Source organism: Hyperolius riggenbachi, chromosome 6 (genome assembly GCF_040937935.1).
Source record: "Hyperolius riggenbachi isolate aHypRig1 chromosome 6, aHypRig1.pri, whole genome shotgun sequence".
NCBI classification, from domain to species: domain Eukaryota; kingdom Metazoa; phylum Chordata; class Amphibia; order Anura; family Hyperoliidae; genus Hyperolius; species Hyperolius riggenbachi.
Genome location: NC_090651.1, coordinates 199,922,306 through 199,938,396, shown reverse-complemented (window position 1 = coordinate 199,938,396; position 16,091 = coordinate 199,922,306). Strand labels below are relative to the sequence as shown.

At 44.7% G+C, this 16,091-nt stretch overlaps 1 protein-coding gene across 1 annotated transcript in view; it reads left to right on the top strand.

Moving 5' to 3' along the window:
- TBRG1 (transforming growth factor beta regulator 1) overlaps nucleotides 1–16,091 on the top strand; it is a 94,558-nt gene that overhangs the window by 36,767 nt on the left and 41,700 nt on the right. The window contains exons 5-6 of the mRNA XM_068242704.1: nucleotides 2,055–2,194; nucleotides 7,359–7,505. Coding sequence (XP_068098805.1) covers nucleotides 2,055–2,194; nucleotides 7,359–7,505 — 287 coding nt within the window. The remainder of the gene's footprint in view (nucleotides 1–2,054; nucleotides 2,195–7,358; nucleotides 7,506–16,091) is intronic.

Below are 16,091 nucleotides of genomic sequence, written 5' to 3'. Positions count from 1 at the left end.
CCCAGCAATAAACACCTGACCGGTTCAAAACACATTCAAAACTAAATAAAACCAATTTTTATTCAATTCTCTTTTATTTACAACATTTTTAGTTCTATTGAACTATTACTCCAAGTACATACTAGACATACTAGCAGGGCTGTGGAGTTGAGGAGTCGGAGCAATTTTTGGGTACCTGGAGTCGGGGAAAAATGCACCAACTCCAACTCCTCATAAATTAAAACTGTAATTAAGAGACCATAAGATAAAATGTTCAAATTCTCAGATAAGTCATCATAAATAAAACTTGTATATACAGTAATAGCTGTGCTTAGTCCACAGAAATGAAATAAACCAATTTATCTGCAATAAAGCAGACACCGTAAGTCAGATCTACATATCTGATTGAGACTGTACATCTGATGTGTACACGGGATTTTTTTTGTATTGTGTGGCTGTGTTACTAATAGGGATGGTCAATGAGATGCAAATAATTCTGTGTTGAAGCAGGTTTATGCAAATTTTGTATGCAAATGCATGCACTCCCTTTGCTCATGAAATCAATTAATTTGATATGTTGTAAAAATAGGGTTTGGTGACTATGAATTAAGTCAGGGCTGGTTCACACTTGGATGCTTTTCAGCGCTGCTACCAATGTCTCCCTATGGGATCATTCTCACTGCAGCATTTGTGATTTGGACACATGGGTGTCCAGAAGCACTGGACGGTGGTTATGGGGGTGGGGAAAATGCCTAATCAAATAGAACACCCCTCCCAAAGGAGGGTGGGTAACACGAGTGAAAGAAGTGCCAAAATGGTAATAAAACTGTGTTAAAAACCGCTAAAATGGAAGAGAAATTTGAGGTGGCTTATCTCAATGATGACAAATTTGTATGTAGAAATAACAAACTTTAATATGCGCTAGACAATGCATTTTGTGGGTACTTGACTACTGCCTCTGGCCAAATACGGTGCCAAAGAAAATCCATGCCAGGACGTGAAACGCCTCTTAAGATAGCTGTAAAATTCCTAAGCGTTGGTAGTGATGAGATGCCTCTTATGTTGCATGCTTTCAATTATCAAGATTGTAATATGCAAATTAAAGGAAGAGGATTCGGTGGAATCCTAAACTGAGGAGTCGGAGGATTTGTGGACCGTCTCCACAGCTCTGCATACTAGACTCTCTCCATTATGATAAAATATATAACTTTATTTTTAAAGGAATACTTAAGCCAAAAAAAAAAAATATTTACTCACCCGGGGCATCCCTCAGCCCCCTGAAGCTGGATGGTGCCCTCGCAGCCCCGCTCCGATCGTCCTGTCCCCGCCGGCGGCTACTTCCGGGTCCGCCGACAGGCTGGGAACGCGGCTTATTCTCCGCGTTCCCAGCCGCTATATCACCCTCTATGCTGCTATAGCGTATATATATACGCTATAGCAGCATAGAGGGTGATATAGCGGCTGGGAACGCGGAGAATCAGCCGCGTTCCCAGCCTGTCGGTGGCTGTCGCCGAACCCGGAAGTAGCTGACGGCGGGGACAGGACGATCGGAGCAGGGCTGCGAGGGCACCATCCAGCTTCAGGGGGCTGAGGGATGCCCTGGATGAGTAAATATCATTTTTATTTTTTGGCTGAAGTATTCCTTTAAGGTCATTACCATTTCTTCTTCTTTTTCCCTCTGTAGACACCTTGTCCTGGTAAATTAGATTGCATAACTTCCTTTTCACTTATGCTACCTGGTCTAACCTGAAGTATGGCAGCTATTTCCTTATTCTAAGCCTCTCTCCCTTTATCCCTCTTGTTCATGTACTATATGAATTATTTGCTGTAGGTTTTGCTAGTCAGTGGCTATTTAAGTAAGTGTTATCCATAGCTAGCGCTATAAGTTTTGCATTGTATTCGTAGCGGACAGCCACCTAATTTCTGCATATAATGGATTTTAGGTAGGAGGAATGTTGTGTTCTGCTGATGGAAACATTCTTTGTTTAAATTACTTTGCAAGTCCTGTAACTTTGTCGTTAGTCCATGCGGGATCTGAGCATACAGTGCTGATTATCTTTTATCTATGTTTACAGTGATGAAAAAGATAACTAAAAAGAAGAGAGTGATGGATGGTGCTCCTCGTAGGTGGGTCCAGCCAATCCTTCTGGACCCCTGTGGGCGGCCAGTCTTTCCAATTACCTTAGACAGCCTAACAGTCTACAGCCTGGGAGAAGTGAGGACTGCTTTAAAAACCTTCAAATGCTTACATTTAGGGATAAAAATGTGGGTGTTTTTTACACTCACGGCATATACTATATTCGCGTTTTGGAAACGTATACCTATTATTATTCTTACATATATTATTATATAGCGATGACATCTTGTGCAGTACTTTTACATAGTGTGTATAGTCATGTCACTATTGTAAAGGACCACAGCTGCATTCCCCATATCCACTGCTGCATTCCGCACATCCAACCCCTTCCATGTTACCCAGTGAATGTGCATCTGCCTTCTTGTGGCCCTACTCACATAAAAGTCATATGTAGCCCTGTTAATATAATGGCCATTATGGAGCCACAGTAGATTTTTGTAAAATGTGTTGCCCCATTAAAAGCACCAGTCATTCTTTACGTAGACTGTTCAAATTTGTAGTGCATGTGCCTTCATTATGTCTGAAAGTATTTGCGCCTTGTATGCCACACAGGCATGTAAGAGTTGCCCATGTGTGCAAATTCTAATCACTCGCTTGTACTAAGAATGACAGGTACATTTGAAAGCTGTTCAGATATTTGAAACTAGGCAAATATAAATTACAGACAGATGAATAACATGCAGGTAATGTCAAAGACAGGCAGATATTACTAATGATTTAGAACTACAGAATATACACATATCTACACAGTTTTGACTTCCCACACTTATACATAGATAAAACTATGTTAAAAACAACTACAATTTAAAAGGGAGAGTTGGCTTACCTCAAAAACTATACATTTATACACATATGAAGTTATGCACAGATAACAAATTTCATTGGTCTAACACCCACTTCCTGAGGCCAAATACAGCACCAGAGATGTACCAAGAGCCGAGAAAGGAGTGGTGGAGAACAGAGTTCCAGCACCATACGAAATAAACTGGATACAGAAGGGGGCATCAAACTTGAAGAAGTACTTAGGAGAACTTACATGAGAATAAGTTAAATAATCATATCCAATGCCAAGCATCAGCTAAAGCAAATACAATTTGCGATGCATAATAGGGTAAATAAAAACTGTGGATGCTAGCATAATACTGCCCCCAGTTATTTAGCCTGTTTAAAAAAAAAAGACCCTTTTACACTTGGTGCAGTGCAATCCTTAAAGAGAATCTGTATTGTTAAAATCGCACAAAAGTAAACATACCAGTGCGTTAGGGGACATCTCCTATTACCCTCTGTCACAATTTCGCCGCTCCTCGCCGCATTAAAAGTGGTTAAAAACAGTTTTAAAAAGTTTGTTTATAAACAAACAAAATGGCCACCAAAACAGGAAGTAGGTTGATGTACAGTATGTCCACACATAGAAAATACATCCATACACAAGCAGGCTGTATACAGCATTCCTTTTGAATCTCAAGAGATCATTTGTGTGTTTCTTTCCCCCTGCATCTCTCATGCACTGAAGTTTCAGGCTGCTCTTTTCTTCCTGCAAACAGCTTTGCCCTTGTCTGTAATTCTTCAGTATGTGAAAACCCAGCCAGCTCAGAGGACGATTTATCCAGCTTGTAAAAGATAAGAGAGAAGAGAGAAGCTGCCCTAATCTAAATAATACACAGGCAGTGTGCATAGAGGGGCCTGGAAGGGGGAGTTCATAGCAGAACCACAACACTGAAGAACTTGGCAGCCTTCCAGACACAGGCCGACAAGTCTGACAGGGGAAAGATACATTGATTTATTACAGAGACAGTGATAGTATAAAGTGCTGCAGTAAGCCAGAACACATTAGAATAGCTTTTGGAACTTGTAGGATGATAAAAAACAGGATGCAATTTTTGTTACGGAGTCTCTTTAATGATCACACTGCACCGCTCCAGACAAAACGCATTGTGAGTTATAGACAAAATCAGTAAGGCATACTTTCTATTAACGGTATGCCTCACTTTCAGGATTACCGTGCACGATGCAAAGGTAACTCTTGTGGTGCTGCAAAGGGGCCTGCTGCAACACCCCACTCTGCATTTAGTGTGATAGCCCTATGGGGCTATCACTACTGCGACAAGGTGTTTTTTCTTTTTTTTTTTTTTTACGACGTACTGGCCTAAGTGTAAAAACGTCCTTCGACGTAATCTAGCTAACATTTATAAATATATCAGAAGACAATACAAAAGCTTAGCAGATGAGTTTCTTTTGTTCCTAGGCTTGCTCAAAGGACAAGAACACATGATCTATGGAGAATAGAAGTTTTCGCCATCCATTTGCAAAGGGGTTCATTACAGTAAGAGTGGTTAAAATGTGGAATATCTTGCCACAGGAAGTAGCTCTGGCATTTTTTTTAAATCTGCACCAGCTAATTGCCAAATCTGAGTGAAAGCCAGACCACTGCTACCGCCTCATAATACTGTCCACCAAGGCCTCATAGCAGCTAATGGGGTCCCCCACCCAAGTTTTAATAGTGCTCCCCTGGGGCCCCATTTTGAAGCAAAGTACTTTCAGTGGAGTGCACACAACTGTCTGGCCCGTGTTCTCCCTCCTGTGTCCTTTGCCTTTTCTTCCTGACCTGGCAGCATGTATGTACTCGTGTAATATGCTGCTGGGTCTTGGATGCAGCAGGGATAAAGATGGAAGGACACTGAGCTCACCAGCCCAAAAAGGAGAAAATGTAATAGGGCTCATCGGCCGGCCGAGGATGTACTGCTGCGGCCCCACACCCTTTTCGAGCAATTTCTTCAGGCCAAAATTGAATTTATGATTGGGTGGTGATGTTGTGGCATTGAACTCTTGCAAATTTGAACACAGTGATTGAACCTGCAAATAAGTGTATTAGCACTTTAAAGTGAGAATAATATGGAGGCTGCCGTATTTATTTCCTTTTAAACAATACCAGTTCCCTGGCAGCCCTGCTGATCTATTTGGACATCGGACCTGAATATGCTTGTTTAGTGTCTATGGCTAAAAGTATAAGAGGCAAAGGGTCACCAGGATAACCAGGCAACTGGTATTGCTTAAAGAAAACCTGTAACTAAAAAAAGTTCCCCTGGGGGGTACTTACCTCGGATGGGGGAAGCCTCCAGATCCGATTGAGGCTTCCCCCATCCTCCTGTGTTCTACGGCGGTCTCGCTGTGCCCCTCCAAATAGCGGGGATGTAAATATTTACCTTCCCGGCTCCAGCGCAGGTGCAGCATTGGCTCTCCGCTCAGAGATAGGCGGAAATAGCCGATTGCTGTCGGTCCACTCTACTGCGCAGGCTTAACCACTTTCCCCACCACTACAGTATATCTACGTCAGCTGTGGCACTCTCCAAGCCACAGCCACGTAGATATACTGACCTGCCTTAAGCCCTTTTGTGCAGGGACAGGTGCGCTTCAGAGCGCACCCCCCGGCACTGTCGGTTGCCTTACTAATTGGCAAAAGGGAACATGTTCCCTTGTAGCCAATTAGTGACCCCCCCGCGGATGAACGATCACCGCTGTAACAAACAGCGTGATCCTTCATCTCCCCCTCCTCCGTGCACAGATGCTAAAAAAATGTAAATAAAGCCGCCTCTCTCACCTTACCTCGTTCCAGCGATGAGCCTGCAGCCTGAGCATCCGATCCCAGCTCTGAACTCAGCCGCGTATTGCCGGTGACCCGGGTCCCGGCTTGATGACGTCATCAAGCCGGGACCCGGGTCACCGGCAATACGCGGCTGAGATCAGAGCTGGGATCGGATGCTCGGGCTGCAGGCTCATCGCTGGAACGAGGTAAGGTGAGAGAGGTGGCTTTATTTACATTTTTTTAGCATCTGTGCACGGAGGGGCTGCCTAATGGGGGGGGGGGGGGGTGTTCATACATCTGGCTACCCACACTGGGGGGGGGGAGGGGGGGGGTTGGGGGTGCAAAAAACTGCCAGGCATCTGGGTAACTGGGGGGGATGACATCTGACAATGGGGGATCATTTGATTATCTGGGGGAGGGGGTAACCTAATACTGGGGGCACATCTGGCTATAATTGGTGGGGGGGGGGGCAATTCTGGGGGTACATATGGCTATAAAGGGGGAAATTTTATCCGGGGGACACAACTGCCTATAATGAGGGGTGCCAATCCTGGCGGCGTTACTGTCTCTCTGTACTGGGGGGTGGTAGATACATGGGACACATCTGACTATACCGGGGTGCCGATATTGGGGTCACATCTGGCTAAACTGGGAAGGTTGGGCTGATACTCAGGGCACATCTGACTATATTAGGGGGGGCATTAACTGGTGGAATGGTTTTATAAACTGTGGTACTTTTTATTTTGAAACTGGAATTGTTAAAAACTGAGAAATAATGAATTTTTTTAATTTTTGTTCCCTTTTTTCAATTAAAATGCCTAGAAAACAAAATTGTTCTTGGGACTAAATACCCCCCATTGAAAGCCTGGTTTGTCTTGAAAAAAACGATATATAGATCATTTAGGTGTAGTGAGTAGGGATAAAGTTATTGCTGATTGAATAGGGACACCGCTAAAGCGTCAAAACTGCTCTGGTCAATAAGGGGAAAACAAGGTCTGGATGCGAAGTGGTTAAGTCTTTTGTGTAGTAGAGCTGACCCAACGGAGATCGGCTATTTCCACCTATCTCCGTGCTGAGAGCCACAACAGCGCCCTCGCTGGAGCCAAGGAAGGTAAATAAATCAGCGTTCATCAGCGCTTGTCGGGGGAGGATTCCAAGACGCTTCGGGGGAGCCAGCGCTGGATTGCCTGCAGCTACAGGGATCGGAGAAGCCACATTGGGACCCTAAGGCTTCCCCCTCCTGAGGTGAGTACCCCCCAGGGGATGTTTTTTTGTTACAGAGTCTCTTTAAAAGAAAATAAATATGGCAGCCTCCAAATGACACTTCAGTTGTCATTGGATATGGCATATAGCAGAGACGGCGTGAATCCTTTGAAGGTGCTCTGTACTGGGATATCTGTGTAGACACCCAGCCATTTCCACAAACTCAAAATTTTATATTTGTGTTGAAGAGCGAAAAGCAAAAGATATATTCATATGCAGCATTCACTAGATTTGACTTTACATATAAATAGAGCTGTTAAACTGCAACAAATGCCTCAGCTGTATAGAACGACACAAGGCTTTTGTTTCCTATTATGTATATTTTTACACTGCATATTTTCTAGGTCTCTGAGAGCATTCATTACTGTATTATTAACATAAATCTGTTTACCACAGATTGTGTCTGACCGCAGTGGCTTTCATGATAGGACGGCCATCTACCCGGTTGGTTTCTGCAGCACTAGAGTTTACGTCAGTATGCGGAATCCTGAGCAGAAGTGCCTTTACACATGTCAGATAAAGGATGGCTGGAGCAGACCACAGGTGAATGTTCTGTACCATGTACAGTCTGAAAATATGTTGGAATATCTACAAAACATGCATTTATTATTTTGATTGTTTATTGAAAAGACTTAGAGGGGTTCTCTGGTATGTTTAAAAAAGCTAAAACTGACACTTACCTGGGGCTTCTATCGGCCCCCTGCAGCTGTAATGTCCTGCACTGTCCTCCTCCGATGCTCCGTTCCCCACCGCTGTTAACCTGCTAATTATACGTCTAACTAGACGAATAAAACTGCGGCTGTGTACGGGAGCGAGCACGTTTTATTCGTCTAGTTAGACGAATAATTAGCAGGTTACCACGGCAGGGAACGGAGCATTAGAGGAGGAGGACGGCGCGGGACATTACAGCTGCAGGCGGCCGATAGAAGCCCCAGGTAAGTGTCAGTTTTAGCTTTTTTAAAAATACCAGAGAACCCCTTTTAAGCCTGTTGGCCGGTCCTCAACATACTTAAAGAGAACCCGAGGTGTGTTTAAAGAATGTTATCTGCATACAGAGGCTGGATCTGCCTATACAGCCCAGCCTCTGTTGCTATCCCAAACCCCACTAAGGTCCCCCTGCACTCTGCAATCCCTCATAAATCACAGCCGTGCTGTGAGGCTGTGTTTACATCTGTAGTGTCAGTCTCAGCTGCTCCCCCGCCTCCTGCATAGCTCCGGTCCCTGCCCCCGTCCCTTCCCTCCAATCAGCAGGGAGGGAAGAGATGCAGGCGGGGACTGGAGTTCTGCAGGAGGCGGGGAGAGCAGCAGACTGACACTATAGAGATAAACACAGCCAGCTCTGACAAGCTGTTTGTCAGCAGCGTGGCTGGGATTTATGAGGGATTGCAGAGTGCAGGGGGACCTTAGGGGGGTTTGGGATAGCAACAGAGGCTGGGCTGTATAGGCAGATCCAGCCTCTGTATGCAGATAATATTCTTCAAACCCACCTCGGGTTCTCTTTAAAGCCAATGGGTACCGTATTAAAAAAGAAAAAGTCAGATACTCACCTAAGGAGAGGGAAGGCTCGGTCCTAATGAGCCTTCCCTCTCCTCTCCCGGTGCCCTCGGTGCTGCGCTGGCTCCCCTGTTCGCGTCCGCCGCCGCAGGGACTTCGGATGTCTTCGGGAGCACTCGGGCTTCCGAAGACGGGTCGCTCCATACTACGTATGCGCGAGTGCGTCATAGAGGGCGCTCGCGCATGCGTAGTATGGAGCGGCCGCGTCATTGGGAGCCCGAGTGCTCTCGAAGGCTTCCGAAAGCTCCCGAAGGCATGCGGAAGTGGCAGTATTTGACCGAACTGGTCCAATACTGCCACGGGGGATCCTGCGCGGGACCGGGCACCGGGAGAGGAGGGGGAAGGCTCATTAGGACCGAGCCTTCCCTCTCCTTAGGTGAGTATCTGACTTTTTCTTTTTTAATACAGTAAACATTCACTTTAAAGACAATCTCTATAAAACAGCATTGTTTTAAAGTACTGTATTTGACGCTCCTTAAGACACACCTGGCCATAAGATGCACATATGGTTATAGGACAAAAACAAGAAAAAAATATTCTAAACCTGGTGTATCTATGGTCCAGGGGTGTCTTGTGGAGCGTCTTCCCCTCGTAAGCTCACACTGCTCACCCATCAGCCGGTTCAAGGTCTCTCCCTAAGCTGTCTCACCTCTTAACACTGCTCCCTGGTGGCCCTATCACAGTAGCAGCAGCTGGCACCAGGTGTCTGCCTTCCAAGTTAACAGTAATCTCTAGGGCCCATGCGGAGTATAACCACAGCAGAGCCCTCACCTCTCCAGCTGGCATGCTCTGAGTTCACCATATTGTGTCCTATCTCCTGGCTTTTATCATCACGGGCACCCTCTCACGCTGTGACTCAGCATCGCACATGTGCCAGGGTCATGAAGAGAAGGCACTAGTGACAATGCAAGCCAGGAGATGGAACACAAGATGGAGGACTTAGAGCACACCAGCTGGAGAGGTGAAGGCTCCACTGCGGTTGTACATTGCAAGGTCCACGGGGATCCCTGTTAGCTTGGATGGGGGGAGAGACAGCATGATGGAAGAGGCACTTGGAGCCAGCCTGAATTTGTATTTTACCAGGTCATTTCAATACAGCACTCATGCAAGATAACCTTTCCACTCCAATCTGGACAGGAAGTAGGATCAAATATTCAAATTAGCCACAGGGTATATATGTGCTGCAATCGTACACACTGTTTACTTCCTGTCCACTCAGAAGTATGATAGCTGGGCTAGAGAGTGTGATCCATCTCAGATGGTAGGGGTAGCAGCCTGTGTATATTCTCCCTGTTATGCTTCAGACCAGAGGTTATCTGAGCAGGGACTGCATGGCTGCAGGAACAGCTTGGTGTCTTCAAATCCGGAGCCATGGCCGACTCTCCTGACAGTTTGCAGGAGACTGGCCTGCTCATCACATGACCTGCCAGAACTTGGATGTGCATTTGAATGTGGAGTTTCACAGATGAAGAATGCTATGAGCCATTGAGCTCAGACTGCAACAGACCTGCAAGCCACAAAGTATAGTTTGGTATGGAAGCTCCTTAGATATCCTTCTCTTTGGACTAATAGTCATTGCCACTATTTTGTATGCCGCTTCTTGTCAGCCAGAAAATATGCCAATGATACTCAGGCAACTAATTCAAACACCTGAGCATCTAGATCATCTTTCATAAGATGCACTATGTATTTACTGGGATTCCCACTTCTTCCCTATAAAACCATTGTTTAATTATGCAGGGAACAGACAGTCAGGGAGGAGTCTCCAACACTGCTAAGACTTTATAGGTTGATTGAGATCATAATTCACACCCTCATTTTAGACTATCAGGGCCCATTCACACTGGAGCGATTTGAGGGCGTTTACTAATGATTACGGAATCGCCATTAATCGCTAGCACTTTGAAAAGCACTAGTGTACTTAAAAGATTTGCGGAAATGCAAACGTGGTGCATAAAGCGCTTTTCCACAATTCAACTGCAATGCAGTAATCATGGTTCAAATGTTAAAGCATTGCGATCGCTCAAAAATTGCAGAAATGCCCAATGAAAAAAACATGGAAAATAGTGAAAAATCTCCCTCAAAACACTAGCTAGTGTGAATGGTGCCAAACAGTTGCTGCAATGGCATATCTGCATTCACCTCTGCTTTCCTCAAGTACCTGCTTAGCAAACAGAGCATTCTGATTTCTCCACTAATAAGGAGAGCCATGCTATATACTGGTGGAGAGAAAGCATGTGCTGAGGGAAGTTGTTTATCAACATACAAATGATCATTAACCCTTTGCAGTCTGGATTCTGATTTATCACAGGGAAAAATTGACAACCACCCTGTTGCTGTGCAGTTCACTATGGAAATAACAGAAAAACAAATACTGTGTGTACTCGAGTATAAGCCGAGATTTTGAGGCCTAAAAAGTTGCCCGAACGTGAGCGTCTTGGCTTATACTCAAGTCATGACCCCCACATGCATCCCCCCACCGCTACATAAAAGTAGGAGCTATATTTATGTAGCGATGCTGCATATTAGATGAACAATTAGTGTCCGTGTCGTGTCCCGCCTCCCTCGGTGTGCAGAGTGCATCTTTTAATTTGTGGTGGCTGTGTAAGTTCGCCAGAGCAGAATACATCTGTGTCCTCTTCCACCATTCCCCCACGTGTCCGATCACCCCAGGCAAATGCAGCCTGTTAATGCATACGTTGCCGACTGGTTCAGCGTCCATGGCAAGATTCCTCTACAACTTGCGAGTCCCTGTCTCTTTGCTATGACGCCATCTAGCGGCGCCCGTGCGGGGCGCCACTGCAGGTTGACTCTCCATCAGGAGGGTCTTTGTATATTCCAACAGGTCTACAACAGACAGGGGCCTCCAATGGTCGCTTTGCAACAAACCGCAGTTCCAAATAAAAACTGTTCTGTTCTCTTATGGACTACATTTATTCATCAGTGCTATTTCTGTAGATCTTTCACAGAATCATTCATGACAGGTCCAGGGTAATAATGGTTGTACCTTTCAGGCCCCAACGACTATGCTGAAAAATCTATTCTAAAATACTTGACCTACTTGTACAGGGTGCAATCTTTTCACTTGAATTTAAGGTTCAAGGATTGCAGGCTACCTCTAGTAAAGAACTTTACTGCCTTATTATGTAAGACAAAATTCCGTGTAGATTACTCTTTCTTCCCAAGGTCTCTTCTTTATGAATCCACAGAAATGTATCTTTCATCCTTCTGTACCTATATAAACGATCAAACGGATGAATGTTCCCATGATCTAGATGTCAGATTCTGTGTCCTTTGATTCCTGAAGATTACATCTGTCTGGAGTAGATTGAGCTCTCTCCTAATTCTTATTTTCATTAAAGTCTAGAGCCAATCAAACTTCTGGATCCTTTGATTTCTCTAGCTTACAAGCAGGAGCATAACTAGAAATCTCTGGGCACCCCTGTGAAACGTTTGGAGCATTTGGGGAGGTGGTGGAGAGGCTGGGGGCAGGGCTTTGTACACAAGACCCTGCTGCACACTGAATAGGGACTGTCTACACATCTTTGTCTACAAAACGTTGTATAATTTCTTATTAGTGGCTGAGCAGATGCGGTCATTAGAACAACTGGGCAGAGAGCAGAAAGCATTTTCTCTATGCAACCTTAGTTTCCCAGAACGTCATTTCGGACAGCACCCCTGGATGAGACCTGTCTCCCTCCCCACCGTGGACAGGAAACTGTTAAAAGAAGAATTTGCATAAGCAATAGGCAGCCACATATAAGATACTACACCTGCCACAGTACCTCAGTTTAGTTTCCTTCCGGACGGGATGCATGGGAGAGGTCTCCAGGAGTGCCATCCATGTCAGGCGGCAGGGGCAGCGTTTTCCCAGGCTCCAAGCAGCGCTGTTCAGTGAACAGTCGGAGCCCTGCAGCGAGGAGGAGGCTTCTCCATCGGAGGCAGCGACTTTATGCGCGCATGTGCGTGCATTGAAGAGAGTTCACTTCCGGTTGAACCGGAGGTAGTCACGCGCTGGCGTCCCGCGTGATCTGAAGTCTGAGTTGGGCCGCAGGGGCCGCAGCGGTGATTAGGAATCAGCATACAGCTGATTCCTTAAGATAAGAAGCTGATTAAGCATATGCTTAGCCGGCAGGGGCTGCATGCATAATTAGATCAGCTGCATCAAATATGCAGCACAGGTATAAGTTTGTAGAGTCCATGATGCACTCTGGTTTGTGGCTGGGATCATGGAGGACGCCTCTGGGTCAGCTCCTGCATAATCTGCTAAATCTGCCCAGGATCCCTCTCTGGCAAGTAGATGTGGTTATGTTTCTTCTGCTTGGCTGGATGTATGTTATGTATAGAGGGATTTGTCTAATGGCTGGCTATCATTTATTATGTTTTATACCCCAAAAGACATAAGACTGAGAAGGTTGAAAAGTCTGACAAATCCTCTAGTCAGTCTAGTTAGCATGGATTAGCAACTCTGAATTGTGCCAGTATTGTACAGAGAAGGTCCACAGACAGCAATAGGAAATTAAAGATTCTGCTATTGCTTCTACTGCCTCAGCTGCTTTAGATAGGCCTGTGACTAGTAGTGCTATGGATTATCTGCCTGTTATAACTAATCCATCATCTCCTATGTTGTCTGCACCTCCGACTATGCCTCCTACTTCTAAGAGACATAGGCCTGTATTCATAGAGCATTCTCGCATGCGGTAATGCCCAAAACAGCTGACTTTACCGACCATTTAGCAAAGTGTGCATTCATATAACCTGTTTCCGCATAAAAAACTGACATTCCTAGGCAGGGCGGGAAATTACTGCCTTCTGCGGAGATTATCCTCCAGCCTAGTCACCTCGTCTCACTCTCGCATCCAAGACTTCTCACGGGCTGTCCCTCTCCTTTGGAACTCTCTCCCTCAGCCGGTTCGTCATGCCTCAAGTCTGGAAACCTTCAAACGTACTCTGAAGACAAGCCTATAATTTGCTATAGGCAGCACTGAAGGCACACTGGCTCACCCACTAATCCTTGTGTTTCCTTCCCTTTTGTTTCCTCCCCACTACCCTCTATATTGTAAGCCCGCAAGGGCAGGGACCTCCTCCTAGTGTTTCTCATACTGCTGTTATTTTAACATATGTACATGTACCAACCACATATCAACTATGTATGTATCTGTATTTACTCTATTCAATGTCATTACGGTACAGTGTCTTGTATTTCTTATGTATATTTGTTCCCCATTATTTGTTTGTACTATGTACAGCGCTACGGAAGATGTTGGCGCTATATAAATAAATAATAATAATAATAATGTCGCTGAAGGTTAATTCATAAGGATTAGAGCAGGCGCAATGTGAGCGGAGAAACGCGGCTGTTTAGATAAGGCGATAAGCCAGCAATAACAGGCAAGCTAATGGAGAGACAGACCTCCCAGGCAGCTGCAGTGAGAGCAGAACAAACTGCGTCCCAGAATACACAGGCTGTGTTGTTTAACCCCTTGGGTACCTGTTTTCAGATACATTTCACATCAGAAAGCCTGCATGTGTAACATTTCTTGAAGTTCTTCTGAGTTGTGGCAATTAAATAGATTGTTTAGAAGAACTATTAAGCTCAACACACACCATACATTCTTGGTTGTACAGATTTACCAAATCTATGTAGTATAAGGGCCAACAGATTGAAAATACCTTGAATGATTGATTGGATAAGCTCTTATACTATATGAAAGTGGTAAGATTGAACAACCAAGATTGTATGGTGTGTGTTGAGCCTTAGACAGATTCAGGGCAAGGAGAGGCAATTTAAACAAAAATGCACATGTAAAGGGATGCTGGGGCTGCCTCCTTTATAATAACTCTGTCTCTGCACAGAGCAAATGTATCAAACTAGGAGGAAGACTTGAGTAAAATTGGCTAAGGATTTTTTTTCACTACCCTGCGATTTGCGATTTGATTCTGATCGCGAGGTATGTTAAACTAATGGAAACTGCAGCAGCAATTTCCATTGGTGCAATCTTATTGCGATGCGATTTGATCAAAGCGCAATCGTCGTCCTGCTGCGTTTTTGTATGCGATTGAGCTGTACAATTAGTAGCTCAATCGCGTAGTGGAAATTGAAGTGCGATTGTGATCGCAAATGCGGTCGCGATCACATTTCATAGTGGAAAAGAGCCCTAACCAAAATGTTTTTCTCCTGAATAATGAAATACTTACTAATGGCTATACATGAGACAATGGCCTCAATTCACTAAGCTTATCTCCTGTCTTTAATAACTCTTCTAGAGTTGTTACCATGGTGATAAGGCATGTAGTATTCAGGAAACATTTCACCTCAGGCAAACCTAAAGTTAACTCTTCTGTCTTTAAGTTAACTCTTTAATCCTTAAAATAACTCCAGAGTTAAATTAACTACAGAAGAGGTAACGTAAGGAATGAAGAGATAAGATAACTCTCTTACTGTGTGGAGGTAAGTTTTCTCTTGCCTTATTATCTCCAGCATGATCTTAGTGAATTGAGGCCAATGGGTATTAAGTAGAAATCATTGACACCTTTGGATCAAATGTATGAGAGTTTGGCAGATCCTCATTCTCGGTTTATTCCAGTCCATGCTACTCTTAGGCTGGTTTCACAGTGGGGCGTTAAAGTCCCACGTTACAGCAGCCAGTAACGCAGCCCTTCTCACAGCACTGTAAAATCAATGTGCTGTTCACAGTGCACACGTTGCATCAGGGTATAACGCTGCACGTTAAATGAAAGTGCAGCATGCTGTACGTTATACCCCATAGAGCTGTGTTAGATTGTTTGCACATGCTCAGTGACTAGCCACATGACTAATTAATATGCACTGCACTGTGGTGACTCCTGGTGGGACTCATAGTGTTGTCCGGATCATGAACGAATCGTTCTTTTGATCCGGATCTTTTTTGTGAGTTGAATCATCCAGGTCATCACAATGAAAGATTCGGTTCACAGTGGATGTCTGTCTGGAAGAAACCGGAACATACAGGATGTACAGTGCAGGGAAAGTCCTGTCCTGCTAGTCATTTCACCCCCAGTCTGCTTCCCTAGTAAAATGATTCAGATGATTCGGTTCAAAGATCCGGATCTCTTCAATTATCCGATTCGAATGATCCGCATCCTTAAAAGGATCCGGACTTTCCATCACTATCCTGTAGCAGCTGCTTTGAGAGCCGCATAATGCGGCTCAATCTGACGTCCAACTTCAACACCACCATGCGTTGCGTTAGGGGCACGTTATGCGACCTTAACGTCCCCTAAAACGCAACGTCTTGGTGTGAAAGTAGCCTAAAGATTATTGAGTGGGATAATCTAGGAGAGGGTTTTTGGCCCAGATCATTATCTAAACGTTATCTTTCTCCTGAAGATCAGGGTTTTGGGGAACCCCGCCTAAATTAGATCCATATTTTTCAAGGGTATCAAACAAAACTGACTTACTTTTTTGAGAATTTCTGGGAAATTTTGACTGATTTCCCTAAAGTTTTGAATGCTTTGAATTTATCTAGTGGACACTTCAGATGATACGGTTAAACTTACGGCCAGAACTATGGCATTAGTTAATTCAGCCAGAAG